General features: G+C 37.0%; 1 protein-coding gene across 1 annotated transcript in view; it reads left to right on the top strand.

Annotated features, from left to right (window-relative positions):
• The window catches only part of LOC138696314 (ras-associated and pleckstrin homology domains-containing protein 1), a 453,731-nt gene that overhangs the window by 397,661 nt on the left and 34,463 nt on the right, over window positions 1-21,607 (top strand). Inside the window, exon 7 of the mRNA XM_069821103.1 lies at window positions 15,136-15,195. Within this exon, the coding sequence (XP_069677204.1) occupies window positions 15,136-15,195 (60 nt within the window). The remainder of the gene's footprint in view (window positions 1-15,135; window positions 15,196-21,607) is intronic.

The following is a 21,607-nucleotide window of genomic DNA, read 5'->3' as shown; positions in this document are numbered from 1 at the left end:
CTCAACGGACTAAAAACTGTATGACATTTTGTTGTATAGTCTTTCTTCGTGATGCATTATGAGAGTTTGATGTACGCTTCTGCTGTATCGTAATGAAGAAGAATAACAATGGAGAAGTGAAAACGGGAAGTATTCCCCGGTAAATTGAACCACTTTGAAATGCGAATTAAAATTTCTCTTGGATGTTGTGATGGTGAGATGTCTCTGGGTTACAGAGAACGCCGAACTTCAGACAAAATGATATCACATCCATAGTAAAGTCGCGATATGACCATTGTAGTTAAAGCAACTGTAAATAAAGGACAAAAAAATTGCTCTCGCAGTTTTGAAGAAGAACTGAATTTATATGAATGCTGCGTGAATAGATTGACAAGCGGTTACTTATTATGGATAGTTTAATTACCACGCAACATTATAACAAGGAAAGATTTCATTTAACACATTCGTATTCGATCTAGTTTTCAACGTCTTTTGATATTACACTGACAACCTCATTTTCGTTGTTCGTATTGTAATTTTAGCCTCCTTCATCTCACCTTTTAATTCCAGTATTTCAAGCGTATATTATTAGCTAACCGAGGGGAAGAAGAACGACATTTTTTAATCCTTATTTAACGACGTTGTTTAACTGCGAAGTTATCTAGGTCGGTGGAATTGATGAGAGCGAGATGAATCCAACGATTCGACTCGGGATTATCTTTCTCATTTGGAGAAAAAAGTAATAAAAAACCGAACCAGATAATCGGCCCAAGCAGGATTTGAACCCATATCCCAGCGCAGCCTCGGATCACGAGTCCATCTCGCAAGTTTTTGAGCTATGTTGGTGGCCAAATCATTTAGTATAGCTTACAACCTAATATGATTAACTTTTACTTTCTGGAATGCACACAAAATAATCCGAAGAGAAAGGCATTTCATTTCATATTTTATAAATTATAGCGCTACTATTTAAATAGATAGGCCTACTGTATGTAATTAGGCCTAATTCTGCACGAATATTATAAAACTATATCCAATATACAGTGACACCAAAAACTTTTTTCTTACATTTTTATTGTACCTCGTTTTTTAACTATACCATGCAGACTTTGCTTAATGGTACGTTTTAGTTGCCATGGTAATATTTTACACTGCACAGGTACAATCCGGACATAGTTAAAAATGCAAGGAAAAAGTTTTTGATGTCACTTTACTATCATTACTTCCAATATTTTTTATTTACGAAAATCTGCACTTAAAAATGATACAAATGATTATTAGACCTTAACATGATTATTAGACCTTAACATATTGGCTTACTCAGCTGCAATAGATGTGTTTACAAGGGCGCTAATTCATTAACTATAACACACTCTCCGATTCGCTTCGTACCTGATCAAATGATACCTGCGGCGTTTTTGACTTAAAATATTTGCATCAAAAAGCAGAAATAATTATGTGTAGACTATAATATAGCGATCTGACTATCACATTTTAATTATCTCTTCATCTAAAGTGAGAAACAAAATAGAAGAAAAACTTTAGAATCGATTTCGAATTAACCGTCTTTTTGTGTTTTTCATTTCAAGTAAAGACCCATTAATTTTTTACTAAAATTATACTTCGTGTTGACCAGGCACTAGGTGCATTTATACTTTTTTTTTTTTGAAAGATGGGACACGACAGTAGCGTTGCGATCGGAAAAACAACTGAATGTCACATAGCGTGGTAGGCCTGTTACTATGGTAACAACGGTTGCCAAAGTTACTTCCCACGTGGCGAGTGCTTAATAGCTTTCTTGGCGACATTTATTGTGCACACAATGTTAGCATTGATACGTTTCGTCTTTGATTCTCTGTCGATTTTTATATCTTTTTTTTTTACCTTCGCGTCAATTGTCAATTAATGATTTAACGTCAGCCATCTAACGTCAATTGCTAGCTTCCATTAGCTGACAGCGTGATAGTCCATATTGGCAACATAGCACTGTAGTTCCAAGCTCGGCCGCTTAACTGCCACGTCTCATCTTAAAAAAAAAAAAAAAAACAAGTATACCTACTTACTGGGAGCTGCGCTCGGGCATGGGTTCGATACACGCTTGGAATGATTACCCGTTTGATTTTTTCCGATATTTTTCCCAACTGTAAGTTAAGGCAAATGTCAGCTAATCAAATAGCGAATCCTCGGCCTCATCTCGCCAAATACGAGTACTATCTCGCAATCACCAGTTCCATCGACGCTAAAATAACCTGTAGTTGATACAGCGTCGTTAAATAACGGACTTAAAAATATGTTTAACCTGTTATTCTAGGATAAATTGACTCGTACATCCTGAACGTGAATGAAGTCGAATTGTTTAAGCGGAATTGATGTACAGAGACACAGCATGTTTAAAATCACGTTTTCGATATCGGAATGCAAAAAACTTGTGTTTTCGTGAAAATCTGGATCGATTATGCAGCAGAATAATACGAGGTATTCTTATTCATTTTATATATGCTACTTCGTGTAACGAGAAAGTAAAAGGAAATCAATCTAAACATTATATTTCACGTTTTAAGATTTGAAAGGGACTGTGATCTCTTCATGTAAAACTTCATTAGCGCGAAATGGCTAAAGTATTATTATTATTATTATTATTATTATTATTATTATTATCATTATTATTATTACTGCTGCTACTTCATGGTTAAGAACGATGATATCTGTTACGACTTCAGGCTCAAATTATTGTAGTCAGGCATCTAAATATGTTGAAGTCGTAAATTAATAAGAGGGACCTTGGATTGTTTCTAATTGATTGCCAACAGTACAAAATTAGTAAATGGTATCAAACTTCCAAAGCATATAAAATCTTAACTTATTTTGTCTTTATACCGACCTACAATACATTTTAGAAACAATATTACGTCTTGTATTGCATTCTCATAGCAACTGAACGTCATCAGGTAACAGCGATAAGAAACCTGAAGCCGTGTCCTAAATTTACACGTATGTAAATGTGGACTGGTTTTTCTAGGTTTTCACTTGCTATCGCTGTTGTCAGGTGCTCGGTTGCTTTTTACCAATCAGAAAAATATACAAGTAAGCGCACAGCTGCAAATTTCCTACAGATGACCATTCTCGCAATAAATTTTCTCCGACCTCAGCTGTTGTCTGCATTATGCTTATGGGGCCGCACCTGGTGACGTAACGTTTGACGAGACTTGGCTGACGGAACTGATGTTCGAATTTAGCGCTGTTTTCTGCTGGCCTATCTAATGGCAATACTTCCTCCTTGAGGGTCAAGGGTTCAATCTCCGACGAGGGCAAAGGCTTTTGCACTTTACAGTCGAATCGACAGCTTGCCGTTTCTAGTGCCGGGAATAAGAATTTGTATCCCTTGTTTGCTTAATGACGCATTGTCTTTAATAGTTCACGACTCAACAGTCGTGCTAATTGTGTCAAAAGTGTCTGTAATGCGCGAATTTGTTCATAGTTAAGCAATAAGTAAGTATGAAAATGAAGTACCAGAACATAAAACAGTTTTCAATTAACTTATATGCGATTTTTCTTGATGCGGCTGTGCATTGGGCTACCGAAAAAATCCAATAAAGTAGCATAATATGTCGCATACTTCTTCACTATACGACTTGTAATAATTCTGTTTCATTATCGTGTTGCAAATGATATTACTGTTTATAGCTTATTTCCTACAATTACTCGCATTATCCAAAATACATACACAGGAACATCATTTGATTTTTACTTCAATTTTTATTGTATTGAGTTTTTGAATGTACTTCCCTCCCACCCCTTCTACTAGTAAACTTCTACCTGTTCTTCACACAGAACCAAGGCCGCATATGGAATCAAAGTCATCTTACGATCACAGTATACAGTACTCAGTGAGTAGGCTATAGTACGTTCCAGAAATGTGGTCGTATTTTCCAGTGAATAAAGTGCATTCATTATTGAATCATATTTTCGCACAGGTACTGTGTCCGTTTGGTTACGTCGCTTCCCTGTTCCCCCACACGTATCTACTGGTCCCTCTGTAAAGGCTAGGTGGCTGGGCTGTCAGCTCTTTTCTGAAAACATTTGCTGCCAGAAATTGGACGTCTACGTAAAATTGTACAACTGTTTAAAATAATTTAAGTAAAAGGGCCTCGTTAAGTAACTGTCACGTGATCCCCCCCCCCCTTTCTACGACACTGCGACATATCTACAGTACTTGGACGAACAGTAGATAGCAATCTGAGTAAATTTATCTGTGCGAATCGGGCAGAAGTGAAGATTGAATTTACAATAGGTACGTAAGGTACAGCTGTCAAAAAAAAGTGGCCGCACTCGTGAACAGCGAATATTTTCAAAGTCCACTTCGGGTCGCGGCGATGTTACACGATGCATGTGCTTGTACAAGCAGTTCCGGAAATTTGAAAGTGTTCCATATCTGCTCCTCGCAGACCAGCGGTAGAGTGCTTGTTTAATGATTCAAAGGTTCTGGGTTCGCGCCTTCTTCAAGTTTTCATTTTATTTTTTAATCGTTCTTTAGCGATGTAAATGATATTCAAATTATCATTTATATCCAGTTATCGTTCTTGATGGATATCACGTTATTTATATTTTGTTATCGTTCTTTAGAGATATGAATAAAATTCAAGTCATCATTTGTATTCTGTTATCGTTTTATAACGATATGAATAATAATTATTACTATTGTAGTTACAGTATCTCCAATGGGGGTTAGCCCTATTTTACATATGTATGTTAGGGCTATAGTTTTATACACAAAAAAGATAAGCATAAAGAGAAATGGAAAAGAAAATTAAATTAGCTTACGCGATGTAAACAAAACATAAACAATCCGTAAATTAGGCATTGCGATTGCAAAACAAATATCAGTTATCAATTTGAAACATACAAAAACATTAACAACAAACATACGTAACACTTCTATAACACAAATATGCAGCTTTCGTACCATACATCATGAATTAATACACAATAGTCACACAAACACAATCAAACTATAATTACGACATTGCGACGACATCAAGCATCCCATAACTGACTCACATACATAACAAATCAAGCATCCGTTGCAATACATACACTTCAACATAGTAACCACACTTTTAAAAGTTACAAATTTGGCTCCAAGAAGAATAAATAGGACACTGTTACTAATTACTATTCTTCTACAATTTCTTAAATACATCTGTAATAAATCTGTGAAATTCCGATATGAATAATATTTACGTTTTTTATATTGTTATCGTTCTTTAGCGATATAAATAATATTCAAGTTATCATTTATATTGTTTTCCTTCATTAGCATTATAAAATAATATTCAAGTTATTTATATTGTTATTGTTCTTTCGCAATATAAATAATCTGTATTTTATGTAGGTAATTATTATAACACAAATAAACATCTTTCTTTGTAAAATAGGTTATTTTATTTAGATAATTAAATACGTATTATATAATATCTTATATTAATTAAACAAACCGATATTTATCATTTATATTGTGTTATCGTTCTTTAGTGATACTGTATAAATAATATTAAAGTTATTTATATTGTAATCGTTCTTTAGCGATATAAATAACATAAATTTAATATTAGGTTTGGAAAAATCCAGTTGCATAATACTGCTATTAGTTTTTCTTTTTGTATTATTACATTATACTATCTTGAACCACAATAAAATGAAAAGGAGTAACGAGGAATTGAACCTGAGACGTTGACATCTAAATTCCGACGTTCGTCAGCTGAGCTACGAGGGCAAAAGTGTGGAAACATTTTCGGAAAAATTGGCCCAATCACACTTTAAGATTTTCTGATGATTCGTAGAAGCTAGTCCAGGCAAAGGCTAATTGAGATTTCCCGATCTCTGATAGGGTCAAACATCCTGATAGAATTAATATTTAACCCTTGCCGTGACTTTCGGTGAAGTCCGGAGGGCCCAATTAGCCAAATCCACTCTCCTCATCTCCACGCTTGGGCCCCCTGGAATTTAATAAGATGCGAAAGAGATAGTGGTGTGCGGAAAGCAACGGGATGTTACCGCATTTAGGCCTATCCTTCCCAAGAAAAACTGCAAACATGAACAAAGGAAGCTTTTAATAGAAGAAGAAGGATCTTCTGCGGACCTCTGGAAAAAGAACTAAGGAAGAGACTAGTGAAGTGCTTTGTGTGGAGTGTGGCATTGTATGGGGAAGGAACATGGACATGACGAAATGAAGAGAAACGAATTGAAGCATTTGAAATGTGGATGTGGAGAAGAACGGTGCGTGTGAAGTGTACAGATAGAATAAGAAATAAAATTGTGTTTGAAAAAGTGAGTGAAGAAAGAATGATGCTGAAACTGATTAGAAAGATAAAAAGTATTTGGTTGGGTCTCTGGTTGAAAAGAATAATAGACGACATTAGGACATGTGGATCATATGCGGAGACTAAGAGGAAGGCAGAAAATAGGAAAGATTGGAGATTGCTGGGTTTGCAATGAAAGACCTGCCCATGGACAGAACACTTATGTACGTATGTTCAGAATGCCTGGAATATCGTGTCTAAAAACAGTCGCTATTTGCAAAGACTAGTCAGTTCCATGCCCACTCGACTGCAAGATGATCGAGATAACAGGAAGATAGACTAAATATTGAATTGTGGCTTTTTGTTTTGTTTTTTGAACGCTTAATTGTTTGAATGTTTTAAGGCCGACGCCAGTAAATTTGTTTTGTTTATGCCACGAAAGATATTTTTATTGAGAATAAAATCTTTTTTCTTTCCATTTGCAGCCACAATATCATCATGGCATAATATATTAATGAACCTGATGTTAATTACTAAAACAATCGTAAAAGAGAAAGGAGCCATTGTGTATAGTTTGTCTCTCTCAAAAACAGAACAAAAAAGAACATAAAAAGCACGTGGTTGTAGTGGAATGCAGGACCTCATGAACAAGAGGCCTGAACGCTACCATTATGCTATCGATAACACACAGAATACTTCAATTATAACTGTAGATATCAGGCAACGTGGTCCAACAACATGTAACATCGCCTGTCTCCGAATTGTAGCGAAGATACCCGAAGGGAACTTTGTTTCAGGAGAGCGGCCACTTTTTCTTTTGACAGCTGTACTCTGTTATCGAGTAGGTACAGAATTATTTTAAGAGGCACAGGTTTATGGCCTCCCCATATCGACTGATGGTTTGCATTATTTCTTTTGCGGTTACTGTAAAAAAATTGTATTTGTTAAAAATCCTACAACAATAGAAGAATTAGACCCGATTGTATAAACCATTTAATCTTAGATCAGAGGTTAAATTGATCCTTGTTTCTGCTGAACTTGGAATTTTGTGTTGTATAAAGTATAATCTGAGATTAATTTGTCTCAAACTAAAGTCAACTTTGACTGAAGAAATTTCTCCGATTAAGTTAGATGATACAAGTTCAGTTATTTCTTTTGTGTTTGAAATATACGAGTGACAGATTGTGCAAATAAAATATCCATTATTATTAATATTAATAGATATGATAGGTACATTTATATATATTTCTTTCAATTTCTTGCCTTAATACATAAACATTCTTATATTTTATAAGGCTCTATCGTGTTCAGCAGTATCAAATAACATAACCTATAATTATATTATGTTTATAACAACCATTAATTATTAATGGATATGATAAATATAATAAATTTTCAAGTAACTGTATTACTAAACGAAAATTGTCGTTTTATAAAGCTCTATTATGTTTAGCAGTATCAAACACCATAACATGATAACAACTCGGAGAACAGTCAACCTTCTTCTTATTGTCCGCCATTATTTACATTGCACAAAAAACCAGTGTCTCCAAGAGAGTGTACGGAAAGTCGCCAAAAAGTAGTTCTAAAGTCGCTAGATTTCTCATTATCAACAAAGAAAGATTAAATTTTGTCACTATGGGGTGCTAAAAAGGTCATTAAATCCCTATTTAAGCAATATAAAAGTTAAAAGAAATTGTTGTTGAAAAAGAGTTAAAGTCGCTGGATTGGCAACACTGAACAAACCTGTCCGCGCATTACGTATTTCACCTGTTTATGCGATGTTGCCAAATCCTTTTCACGTGAACTTAGATTGCATTTGAACCAAGGTAATTTGATCGCAGAAAAGTTTTATACAATAGAAGAAGTGTCTGAACTCGGTTCACTTTTCGATCTTCGATCAAAGTTGATCTTTGGTCAGGGAGTTTTATACAATTGGGCCTTAAAGAATTACATTCCAGAAACAATAGATTCAATTGAGAAAATGTGCTTAAAACGTTTTCGATAATATGTAGATACACAAAACAACTGAAGCCCGCATCGAAATGAACGGCCATAATGTTCAACAATTTGTTTAAATATCTAGATTTTGATTAATTTTCAATTTAAATGCATTCTCCATATTGTATGCTAATATGCTGTAGACAGTGTACTATACACTGCATGATGAATACATCCACCTGGATAGTTCAGTTAGTGAGTATTAATACTGTAGGCGTACTGTATTTTGAGTGAATAAAAACCTAGCGAAAATTATCGAACTGAAAATCTTAATAGTTTCTAGTTTACGTACCTAGTAAAGTGATTTGTTTGTATTTTACTCTAGTATGATCAAACTCCGGTCGTGGAAGGAGGTAACATAGTGTTTCCGGTTCTCAACCGTTAATCCAAAGGTATAGCCAGGTTAATATTAGAAATGTTAGTAAAAACAAAATGATGACCCGGTATAAATGAAATCATTTATTAGGCACAATAATAAGAAACAACGCTTCTGTTTCCTGAATGACACACAAATACAGACAAAAATACTCCATGGCTTAAGTAACACAAATTTACAAAAAAAATACAAAACTCGGGGCTATTCAAAATTAATGCCTAGCAGTTTTATTTGACATATACGGTTGTGAAATATGGAATGAAACACAAGAAATAACTAAAAAATTATAAACATTTGTGAACCGCTGTCTCTGACATAAAAATATGGTAGCCCAAAACTATTCCCCAAAAAATCTCTGGGAAATAACAAATCTGCCTCCAATGGACCAAGAAATTAAGAACAGGAACTGGATAGAATATGCGTTAAGAAGGGAACCAGAAAATATAACTACATGAGCACTGGAATGAAACCCGTAAGGATAACGAAAAATAGAAAGACCAAAATAACCTGGAAAAGGACAATATAGTAGAAACAGAACTGAAGCAAGTAGGGACATCAAGGGATGAAGGGAAGAGTTATGACTAAGAATAGAGTTCGATGGCGTAGATTTATTGTGGCCCTGTGTTTCACCTGGAAACTTAAGGAAATTGGGACGCTACCGAATTGCATGTGGGATCAGTGCAAGTCGAAAAAGTAAACATTGAATTGCATGAGGGGAGTTTTGAAAGCACACTTGAATTGCATGTTGGCGTGCCATTGGACGTCTCTTAAGAGTCCAGTTTGAAACAGACTATCAAGCACATACTGCTGGTTCATAAGATGTCAACTACGGCGTGTCGTGTCGTGTCTTGAATCTTGCAACAAAACAGTGTTGAGTGAAACAATGTACGAGGAAAAGTAAGATAAGAGCTCTCATGGACAAACTTTATTTCACAGGCAGATATACCGATACATAGTAGTCGGGCACTGGTATGCATTACTTTTCACCATAGTCACCATGCTTGTTCCAACGGTAGACCAAAGCATCGATGCCGGCATTGAAGAAATCTGCGTCAAGTCCCTGAAGCCAAGTCATGACGGCTTACTGAACGGCCGTATCGGTGTTGAATCACTTATCACCCAGGTGCTTCTTCAACGGTCCGAAGAGATGGAAATCACTCGGTTCCGGGTCGGAGCTGTAGGGAGGATGGTCGAATACATCCCACCGGAAACACCGTATTAATTCACGCATGAAAAATGGGAAGGGAAATGCTACATGTTTTGCCCTGTTTAATCCTGTTTATATCTGTGAATGTGATGACACGCAACTCGAATACCTCCTAGAAAACGTCGGTTCGCAACTCGGACATTTTTTCCCATTCCGCATGACATTCATAAACACGGGGAAATTTATTATTATTATTATTATTATTATTATTATTATTATTATTATTATTATTAAAGTATATTATGTGAGCAATGCAAACACTGATTACTTCTATGAAATTTCATCCACGCGTAACAAGATTTACAAATGGAGACCGTTAATCCTTTAGGAAAGAGGAACCACCTACCTGAGCAAAGTCCGCCCAACAAATAGAGAGACCCTGTGAGTGGTAGAAGTTGCCTCACTTCCTCACTTTCATTTTTCTCACTCAACAGAAAATTCGTCAGCTTCTTTCACTACTGCATACCAATAGAACTTCTACGAAGTTAGTCATTAAGATCCCTTTTCTTTACATAGACATGCAACATCGCCAGAAATACTTTTTAAAACATGTATTTTCGCAAAAATCTCGAAATTTATTTGTAGCATCACAATATTTACTCTTTGCATTTCGTAAACTGAGGAAAGTAAAAACCGCTACCCAGCTGAATGTACTGACTTCTGACACAATCATACACCTGACCTTTTTCCTGTGTTGCACCAGTGTACTCGCGTCTGTTACCATACTCCATAAAATAATAGCAAAAGCCACACTCGCTTTCTTACTTACTTTCTTACAAATGGCTTTTAAGGAACCCGAAGGTTCATTGCCTCCCTCACATAAACCCGCCATCTGTCCCAATCCTGAGCAAGATTAATCCAGTCCCTACCATCATATCCCACCTCCCTCAAATGCATTTTTATATTATCCTCCCATCTACGTCTCGGTCTCCCCAAAGGTCTTTTTCCCTCCAACCTCCCAACTAACACTCTATATGCATTTCTGGATTCACCCATACGTATTAGATCCCCTGCCCATCTCAAACGTCTGGATTTAATATTCCTAATTATATCAGGTGTAGAATACAATGCGTGCAGTTTTGCGTTGTGTAAATTTCTCTATTCTCCTGTAATTTCATCCCTCTTAGCAGCCACACCCGCTCGCACAAAGAAAAACTCCATGTCTTTTGTGAATGTAAAATGTACTGTGTAGAATATCTTTTAGTAAAGAGCGATGGCAAGGAGAAGTCCCTTCCATATTACTATAATGTATTTTAAACTCTCCTGGCCTAGTTGCCTTAAGTGGTGCCTTCTTGATATCACTTGTGAGATTCAGACCTGTCTTGAGACAGTAAACAACAACAACATGATGGAAAGCTGTCTTCCAAGCTGCCAAAATCCACCCAGGGTTGTAGAGCCAAACAGCGTATTCCGAATCTCACCGGACCGGTGGACATCAATGACGTTACGCTGCAACGAAACAGGAACAAAACTGCTGGAAGATGCAATGGCTATCATGGCTGCTGTACAAGTTGTTGTCTGTGCTACGCTAGCAAGATTTTGCGAAATTTCCGTACTGTCATCTCGTTCAAAGAAAAGAAAACATAAACAATATATTTCTTGAATCAGTAGTATAACTGGTCCGTTGATATGTTCGCTCATAAGCCATTAACATATTGTTTTTACGTTGTGCTCATTACAAACAACACAACAGAACCAAAGCAGAACACACCGCCATGACACAACAGTGCACGATGTCATTCGTCTGCTAATTTCCGCCCTATACAAGAAACAATCAGATTCACTGATGGCAGCTGATGGAGAATGCCACCACCTCTGCAAGCTGATGGAACGGGTGCGACACCGGTGGAGTATCAGTGACGTCATCACTGAAATTCGAAACACCGTGATGCCATCAGATTGCTGAGCGCTGAGATTCGGAATACGCTCAAAGAAGAATAATTTAAATATGTTCATGCTTCAGAATGTCAACTGACGACTTTAACCTTTTTCTTACTCCGTTATTTGACGACACTTCGCTGTTATCTAGCATCTGTGGAACAATGTCATCATGTAGCTTTCATGGTGTTAGGCCTCTTGTTGACCTGTTCCGGCATCACTTAACCAAAAGTCGTTTGATAGGTTTTGCCTGTCTTCTTCCTTTAGGAACATCTTTTTATAATTTTTGGTAGTCGATGGAACATGTGATAACGTAATGGCATTTTAGTAAAATATGTTCAAGGGTTCGTCATGGAATTACTCGACATTCTCATTACATTGAGGGGAAACCTTGGAAGAACACAAACTGGTAATCAGTGCGGGTTTTATCAAGTCTCGCTTGTTTTCCCTAGACCACCACAGAAGCCTTTTAGATTCTGCGGTCTCATTTATTTACAATTCACTTCCGGTTAGGAGAACGGTATTTCATGAAATTGGAATTAAATTTTAAAAAGATAACATGCATTTGTGTGTTCTCTTTTGCATGCTATATATTTATTGTACCTGAAATCAGATGCCCCATTTCTTGAGATTCTTATAAGTAGCTTTCTTGCAGGCCTAATTGTAATTTGTATTTACACAAGTTGTGGTTTTCAAACCGCGGTCCGCTTGGAAGTTTGCGCAACTCATGCGAAAGGAAAGGACTGTGGGTTCAGCAGTTCCGGCGCGGCGTCTTACAGGAAGTCGCGGCTGAGGCGGGAAGAAGGAAGCAGAGTCGATATGAGGACTGCGGTCGACTTGCTCAAACTTACACAAAACTACGACCAACGGAAAAATCCCCAGACAGAATCAAGAGACCCGGGTTTAACCGTGAGGTTTCTGGTGAACAAGGAGGTTGTAGGACAGGCTTTCTCTAACACCTCGGATCGCTCTCTATTCTCGTTCCATCATTGTATTTTATTTAACGTTCCTTTGTATTGGATGTTATTTTTAGGCGATCATTTAAAAACGTTATATCAACTACTATAGTTTGACAACTTCAAGTGAAACCCGTAAAACACGCCAACTTCTGGAATCTCTCTCTTTCTTTCTTTCTTCTCTCTCCCTCGCTCCTCGTCATTCAGTCACCAATCACCACGTAAATATCTGAGAGGATGTGTGTGGGCATCGCGACCAATAGAAGAACCACTCTCCAGTATTACCACAATAACGGATTCTTCATTTTTGCCTCGACTGTCGGCTAGGAAAGTTCCATTATGCTAGCATTGCAGGCAACTAGTCAACCTTTTAATGCTTTTGTTAGCAGGTTTGACAAACTGTGAGTGGACCTGCAAGTACATAGTGCATAGTGCTCTCTCCCTTCCCCACGTACTTTTTCACTTGCTCCTCCCCAAGACAGCCAGCGCTCACGTAGTAACTCGGTCAGGGTTTCAGTTCGATTTGTCAATCTATAGATTATTTAGCTTCGAGGGCATTGGTGATAGCGAGATGGGATTTAGCGTGTTGAGGCCGAGGATTTGCCATGTGATTACCTGATATTCGCCTGACAGGAAAAACAAAGACGCATGAGGTTAACCCTGAGTAGGCCTACTTCATCCACGATGATTCTTCATACATGACTTAAGTCAGTTATGATATTTTCGCAAATTTTTATGAACTTAAAGAAACTGTCAAAACATTTGCAACGATGCTAGGAGACCGTTCTTTCTTCTTTATTCAATCATCAGAGATCAGCAGTCTCACCCCACCTGCAAAACTGTCCGCCAAAAGAAACATTTCTATATCAGCCGGAAACATGAGTCTTTTGCTTGTTGTAAATCTACAGCATCAACTCTTAGCTCTATCTCGCTTCCTTTTCTAAGGAATTTTACCACTCTTAGAAATAAATCGTCCTCGGCCGGGTTTGAATGCGCGAACCGCGATTACAGTGACACTAGGCCACCGAATATGACTGTCGATATGACAGTAAGGCCCGTAACACACTTGAAGAGATCTTGTTAGCAAGAAATATGTAGCGAAAAAGAGGCGAAGAGCCCTCCTCCACACAGCAAGTTTTCGCTATCATCATTTATGCACTGCCTACATACAGAGAGTATTTTTCTGATTGTAACTAGCACTCGTTGGGGAAATAGTACAGGTTATGTACAGTATATTGTCGTACTTTACAAATAATGTACGAACACCACTATGTTGAATCTGAATCTTCAAATGATGAAGAAATGAATTTATATGTGAACGTATTTTGTTAATGAAAAGAAAATGTAGGCCTAAAATTAAAGCCATAAAAATCTAGATAAGAAATCACATGACATCTCACGAAGATAAAGGCGATTTTCGGTCTTTCGGATTTGGATGATAAGTTTAGGCTTTATTTCAGGTTGAATAGATCTCAGGTTTTTGCAATTCATGTTATGATAGAGGATTCTTTGCTATGTTCTGATTAAAATTATGTAATCTGTTAAGACATAGACTATAGATACAATTTCAAATGTTATAATTAATAATATTAAAGCTCATCAAAATAAAATATAACCCTAGTTATTTTCAGATCATCTGATATTTGTCTCCAGATTTTTTTTTATAGTTTTCATCCCTTGTACCATATATATATATATAGATCTACGGGTGACATCTTACAAGTTCGATAAGTTTCTCACTGCAATTATTATCGACCATCTTTCCTCATTGTCAATGTCAATAAAAACAATACAATACATTCAACGCCACCTGTGGTATCACTTTCTACATTCAATCGTCAATGCGTGTAAATGTCAAACATATTTGATAATTTGATAAATGTGTCAAGAAAATTCGCTGAGCTACCGATTCCAGCGAGAAACTCGCTCAAGGTTTTCACCTCGAACGAGAATCTCTTCCAGTGTGTGGACGTCCGTTTGAATCCATGTTATCAAGCTTTGACTTTTCTCGCTACACATTTCTCGCTAGCGAGATCTCGTCAAGTGTGTAACGGGCTAAGGTGAAGTGAAATTGCAGGGGAAGCTAAATCATAGGAGAAAGCGTGCTCTATATTCTATAGCGACTTTGTTTACTATAAACCTTATAAGATCTGTTCGCTACATTTGGGCCTCGAGTTGAGTTTGATTACGCGACCCACCTGCGAAACGCGTTGCAAAATTCATGGCTATACCGATGTGTTATTACGTCATCAAAGGGACAGGTGATCGATCCTCCAAAATTTCCTGTTCGTTATTTTCGCTGGATTCCAGTCGACTGAGCTAGCGCACTGCCACCAAAATTAGCATTTCACGCACCGCGTGTAAAAATAGGAGCGCCCACGGATTGGCGCGCGCTCTGAAACCCGACCCAGAGGCTTATGGATGTTGTGTCTGTTGCAGGGAGCAGCCCCAAGGAACCCAAGAAGGACGCCCTGTCGCCCACTCGAGGTGGCTCTGCTGGTGAGTGGTATCGCACATAGAAAAATGCGACGGTTCGTGGCCCGATGCAACCTTCGAAACGTCGTATTTTTCAAGCGTATTTAGAACACTGGAAATAATCGCAAGCAAACCTCTTCCGATTGACAAACCACAACTGCGTTCTGCCTCCTGCCATCTCACGCTAAACAAACGCAGAGTGAGTGGTAGAATCTCTCAAGTGGAGATAAATAAAGTAGTTGAGGAATAGCAATCTGACAAAGAGCTGTCCATCATTCTTATCTCTATCCCTAAAGGCAGAACTGGTAATAAAGATATAAAATGAGTTGCAATTAAATTCAGTGAGATCAGATACATAGGTACAGTAGCCTATATTAGGCCTATAGAATAACAAGACAAATGCCAGACTATTCACTCAGAATAGAAAATTGTTCATAAATACCTAAATCCCAAAGATTTCTAATACGTCAGAGTCTCCTTCATTTAGGCTATAGGAACAACTCGAAATAACTCACTGTATAGTATATAGGCTAGTGCAAGCGAGTATTTTGCAGATTTTTCCAGTGTGCAAATACGATTTGGATATTAATTTTAAGTACATCCAGCAAAACGTATTCATTTAAGAAATTATCTAAAACGATTTACTATCACAACGCAGAGGGGGAACGATATCAGGATAGGTTCTGGTTACTCATGCAAAGACACATGACGCCTGGCAGAAGAAGTAGGCCTACATACACTAGAAAGTGTAGGAAAAGAAACAATGTATTTCTAAAACACTGTACACACCAATACAATATCACACTACAAAAATGAGACACATTACTGTCGAATGAATGTGACATTTAGTCCGGATCAGCTTATTTCATACCCTAAGGGTGAAACCTAACCATTTTTCCCTCATTACTACATATGCTAGTGGGTTGTGGTGATTTTCTAGTTTGCAGGTTGAATTTTCTTTTGCCAACTTCGTTTCGAAGTTCGATACTGACAAATACTACAAATGGTAGTGATTTTGTAACTGGTATGTTGGCAGCTGAGACAAATATCGACAATATTTGTCGGTACTGGAGTTCTATGAAATTAAAATTGTACTAGATTTCTGAGCCGGTTATTGGAAGCTAGTGAAATTTGTACATACTAATAATTAATTAATATCAGTATTAATATTAATATATAATAGTTATTTTATGTGTTGTGTTGTGTTGTGGTTTCAAGACTATAATCTGGCAAGTTTTCGAAGTTAGTAGGCCTACTAATAATTTCATGTGGTCAAACAAAATACATTTTAGGTTAGGTCTCGTGAGTCAATTGTTTAGTCAAACCAATGATTTTCGTATTTCCAGACAAAATACCCTTTCTCGTATGGTTTGCCTACGAAAATATGTTACAAATTATTTAATTATTTAGAATAACCTTCCAACATAAAGTACAGTAAGTAAATATGTCATTTAGCACGTAGGATCGTGTGATATCTGGTAACAGTTGGCAACACTGACAAGACGGCAATATTTGCTGTTTAGGAACTGTTCTTATGTGACCCTCACTATAGGTACTTAACAGCGACATGGAAAATATGGTAGGCTACTTGTAAAGGCTAGCTCACTCTTTCACTGACCACACAGTTGTTCACGTCCCCCCCCCCCCCCGATTTTAAATGTCTCAACCAAGGAAAGAGATCTAGGTTCGAACCCCAGAAGATTCTATCCATTTTAGTTGTATTTCCGGGGACATTTTCTCCGACTGCCTGCCAATCTAATTCCGCCATTGCTTCGTTATAATCGTCTTTAATAGTTACGACTTTTAAGAACGTCGTTAATAGAGCAACAGTCATGAAGTCGCCCGCAGAATGTTACGTCACAAGCTCGGTTCTAATAGCCCTGACATCGATCCCGGCCTGTGCAACTTTCTCCGATCCGCCAAATACGGCTCAACATAGTTAGTGCGTGTGTCGCCACCGCCTTCCCCAAAACAGCTGGTGCCTGGCAATGCCGCGCTCTGCAGATGCACAAGACCAAATTCGTGGTGTGTTCACTCTTTCGTTCACAGAGTAACCTGTCCTTCGCAAGGATGTTACATCCTGTAATGAATATCAGAAATTACTTTGGTTGTTCAGCCTTCATTGCGAATGTAGTTTCCATCTGCTTGCACAGCGTTGATAAGTTTATAGTCACGTGTATCAGGAATACAAACCTTGCGGCGTTTCATAAAATATACATGTATAATGCCAAGCAGATAGACCCATCGTGAATAACAAAAGAGTCTATGGTGTACTTAAATTAAGTACAACCACATAGATCATGACTCAGTGACGTTCTTAAATCAATTATAAAATACACTTACATAATACAACTGCACCAAGCATGTAAAATCATTGTAGACAACAAAGAGCTCAGTTTTGTACGCTCACAGAAACAAAAAGTGCCGGGTTGGGACAAGTTACCTGGTTGAGGTTTCTTCGAAGTTTTCCATCAACCCATCAAGAGCAAATGCTGGGTAATTTCGGCGCTAGACTCTGGACTCATTTCGCTTCATCTCATGCAGACGTTAGATAACCAGAGCAGTTGATAAAGAGTCGTAAAATAACCAATTAAAACATTAAACAAAAACAAAAAGTGGCCGGCGGTGTTTTTTTATTGGCCGCCAAATGGTACAGTTATCGCCATAAATGCAGCATGCATAAAACGCACAGTAATAAAATTTAAAACTAATCCTGATGTTAAGTATACAATAACATGCATCGTAATCAAGATTTAGAATGTTGAGACGCTACATTTATATATGCAAATGCTTGTTGATCGAACCTTATACCCTAGATCATAATATATGTAACAGATAGGTCATCGCTATGTTAAAATCGTTTGTACTTTGAAGAGAACAACCGCCAGGATCGCCACCCGTCCGCCGTAAACGAACACGAGATGGCAGTACTGTCGCTAATGCAATTCAAATGGGAATTATGACGTGACTCCTTATGTAACAACTAGATGGCAGCGTAGTAAACCTGACAAAAGTTGTTAACGTCAAAGCTTATAAGGCCGACCTACCTGGGGTATATATGATCTAGGCTTGTACTTATGCTAAGAAAATTTTCTGTGTTCGGTTCCCGGTCGTGATTTTTTTTTTAGTCTGTTATTACATTTTTGCAATTTGAACGTGTGTTACTCAGAATTATTGTATGTTTTTTTAATATATTTTGGGAAAATTATGTAGTCCTGAAAAGGGCTGTTTTGGGGTGTCCATTCAATATGCACACCAATAACCTCTGTTGTCACCGACTACTTGTAGTCGAGTGGAAAGAGATACACTAATTGTTAATACTCGCTGAAGTATATTATAAGATTGAAACAATTTCACAGACCAGAACAATAATTAAAAATTTAACATGACTAACGTTATCATTATGTATTCCATTCTATAATGAATGAAGGATGGGCATACGGACAAAATATTTAAAACGTTCGAGTTAAATAAAATTGTCATAAATTCAATAATAATAATTTACAAAGTCTTGTTAACATTTGTTTGTTAAAATGAAACTTAGTGGTGTTTTTCACAATTAGAATTATTGCATGAAGTTAATATTATGAAAGCGTTAACGATGGACTATTAAATTAAATGAATTAGAATAAAATGTGTGTAAAAGGGTTACGTAAATTTAATTACTGAATTTTTTTAAATATTTTCATAACTTTATGAACGAAAGATAAAATGTGATTCATAGAGAGTCCAAGAAGAGACTTATCTAAATCCATAGACATGATCCGCGCTGAATTCCCTATTTTGCGTAGATTTTTTAATATACGTAGAATGGGAGAATGTGTTCTTATGTAGAGTTATACCAAATCATATACAGACCGAGAGCATAGTCAAGGCCGCTGACCGGCGCGAGAGGCACGTGGAGGGGAAAGCAGTAGGGATACACGTTTCGAGGCAGTGCGACAAGGGCAGTGAATGTGTGCTACAGAGAATACATGCTACAGATCGAGTAAAAACATTGACTCGGTTGTTTAATTTATTTGTCAATGGACTCATTTCACTACAGGTTGATTTTTCCGCACCACCAGTACAACTCTCTAGAGAGGGAGCGCGACTACCATCTGCATGGTATCAGCGATTGCATCAACTGGCCTGTGCACCCCCTGGTTACGTTCTGCAACCTCATAAACTCTTCCAATGCTGGTGCGCATCGTGTTTACACCGGCCGTGACTGTGCTCTCGGGCTGTACAATGCTTAGTATGTAAACAGTACTTCTTTATAAGAAAATACAATATAAAACGACATTATGACTTTAAACACCAAACGGACAATGGAGGATTTGATGAAAAGAACGAGTTGTTCTAGTAAAATGTCTAAAAGTGGGTAACTGTGATGTAAGTAGTTCGCCGACACTGTGAGATATTACAATTATTTGTCCAACAAGTTAAATGCCATTACCGTACCCGCACAGTTTTAAAGCTCATGGAATTTGCTGATAGTACATATGGGCATATTTACTGTTGTACAATCCCAAGAGAAAGTTCTGTTTCGTAGAATCATAGTTAATATGTAAAAAAAAAAGTCATACGTAATAGATAATATTAATGACCGGGATCTGCACTTTGATGACCCAAGCAAGTATAAAATTTATACCTGCTAGAGTTTGAAGGAAATGACCACAAATGTAAAGAGAGTGATAAAATAGCATTAATTATTTCGCAAGGTACACAATTTCTATTATAATTACTTATGTATTCTGTTAATGTTTATTATACATTCTCAGCTATGTATCGTATTTTCCGAACCATAATATGCACTTTTTTCTTTGAAAATAGGTCTGAAAAGCATGGTGCATCTTATGCGTCGATATTAACTTTGTGAATGGGTAAAGGCTTCATAGAATTCTGTGAAAACTGAGATAATAACCTGTCCGTTAGCGCCCTGTTCTTAAAGTGTTTATATATAATCAGGGAACGGATTTATATGGACTAAAAATATATTAAATATGTAAATATATATGTAGTTATTTTTACCAAAATATGGAATTAAATATGGATTTTTACCAAAATATGGAATTAAATATGGACTTAAAATTATAAAAAAATGACTATGTACGTTAAATATTGGTACATTTTAATCAAACTAAACAAAAAATATAATGGACGTACCTTATCTTCCAATGTAGTTTCAACAAAACACAATTTTTATTGTCTGTTACCATAACAATAGGTTACAAACATTTCTTTCAAGTGCTGAAAAGTGAATCTTCTTCTATTGTCTCTGAGGATAGATTTATACTGACTAAAAGAGCGTTCGACGTCACAAGAAGTAACTGGTACATAATTCAATTTCACAATGTCTGCTGGGGATAAGTCCAAGTTAATCTTCACTGTTGATTCACCACTCATCACAGCAACAACCTTTTGTAGTTCTTCATATCCAGGGTTTTTTGAAAGTACAGTGTCCACCTTAGCTCTTACTGCATCTGCAACTTTACCTCTACCACGATTCAGTTGTTCCACAGTACTATTTATAATTTCAAAACTTTCAGATAGTGAAAGGTGCCTATTTTGGAGACTTTTGAGCGTTTTTATGATGCATGAAAATGTATGCTGAATGTGAGCTAAGTCATTCTTCACACTTATGTCACAGGTAACTGTTTTCGCAGTATCAATTGAGACTGCATCTTCAGAGTCCAATGCAAGGAGAACATTGTTAATAGAGTCTATATGTTCGGCATAATATTCAACTGCTTCTAGCCATGTACCCCATCTAGTTAAAATTGGCTTTGGTGGCAATGGAATTTCAGGGTACATTTCTTTCAACACGTTAACTCTACTGGGAGCTTTGAGAAATACTTTTTTCACTGATGAAATCAACAAATCTACTTTAGGGAAATTGTCTCTGACCACTTCTGCCACACGATGAAATGCATGCGCCACACAAGTAAAATGAGTCAATTTAGGATATACAACAGATAATGCTTGTCCAGCTTTGACCATATAAGGGGCAGCATCGCTAATAAAGAATAACACATTATCGTACATAATACCCTTTGGCCACAGGATACCCATAGCTTCGTTGAACAGTTTAACTATAGTTTTGTTATTGCACTTTTCTAGAACATCACAATGTAAAAGAATTCGTTCAGAATATTGTTCACTTAACAAACCGATAACTACATTACCAACAAGTCTACCTTCTTTGTCGGGAGTCTCATCAATGGAAACCCAAATTGAACTATCTTTAATTTCATCTCTTATCTTCTGTATTGTCTCATCGTAGATGGATGGAGCATACGTCTTCCTAAGTGTTGACTCATCCGGGATTGTATGTTGAGTATATTTTTCAAGGAATTCCCTGAAGACCTTATTCTTTAGTTTGTAGAGAGGAATATCAGCAGAGATGAGAGAACGGCACAGGTCGATGTTAAACTCAGATCTTACATTCGATGTT

The sequence above is a fragment of the Periplaneta americana genome, chromosome 3, assembly GCF_040183065.1.
Source record: "Periplaneta americana isolate PAMFEO1 chromosome 3, P.americana_PAMFEO1_priV1, whole genome shotgun sequence".
Lineage (NCBI taxonomy): Eukaryota > Metazoa > Arthropoda > Insecta > Blattodea > Blattidae > Periplaneta > Periplaneta americana.
Note: the sequence above shows the minus strand (reverse complement) of the source record. Positions and strands in the feature narration are given on the sequence as shown.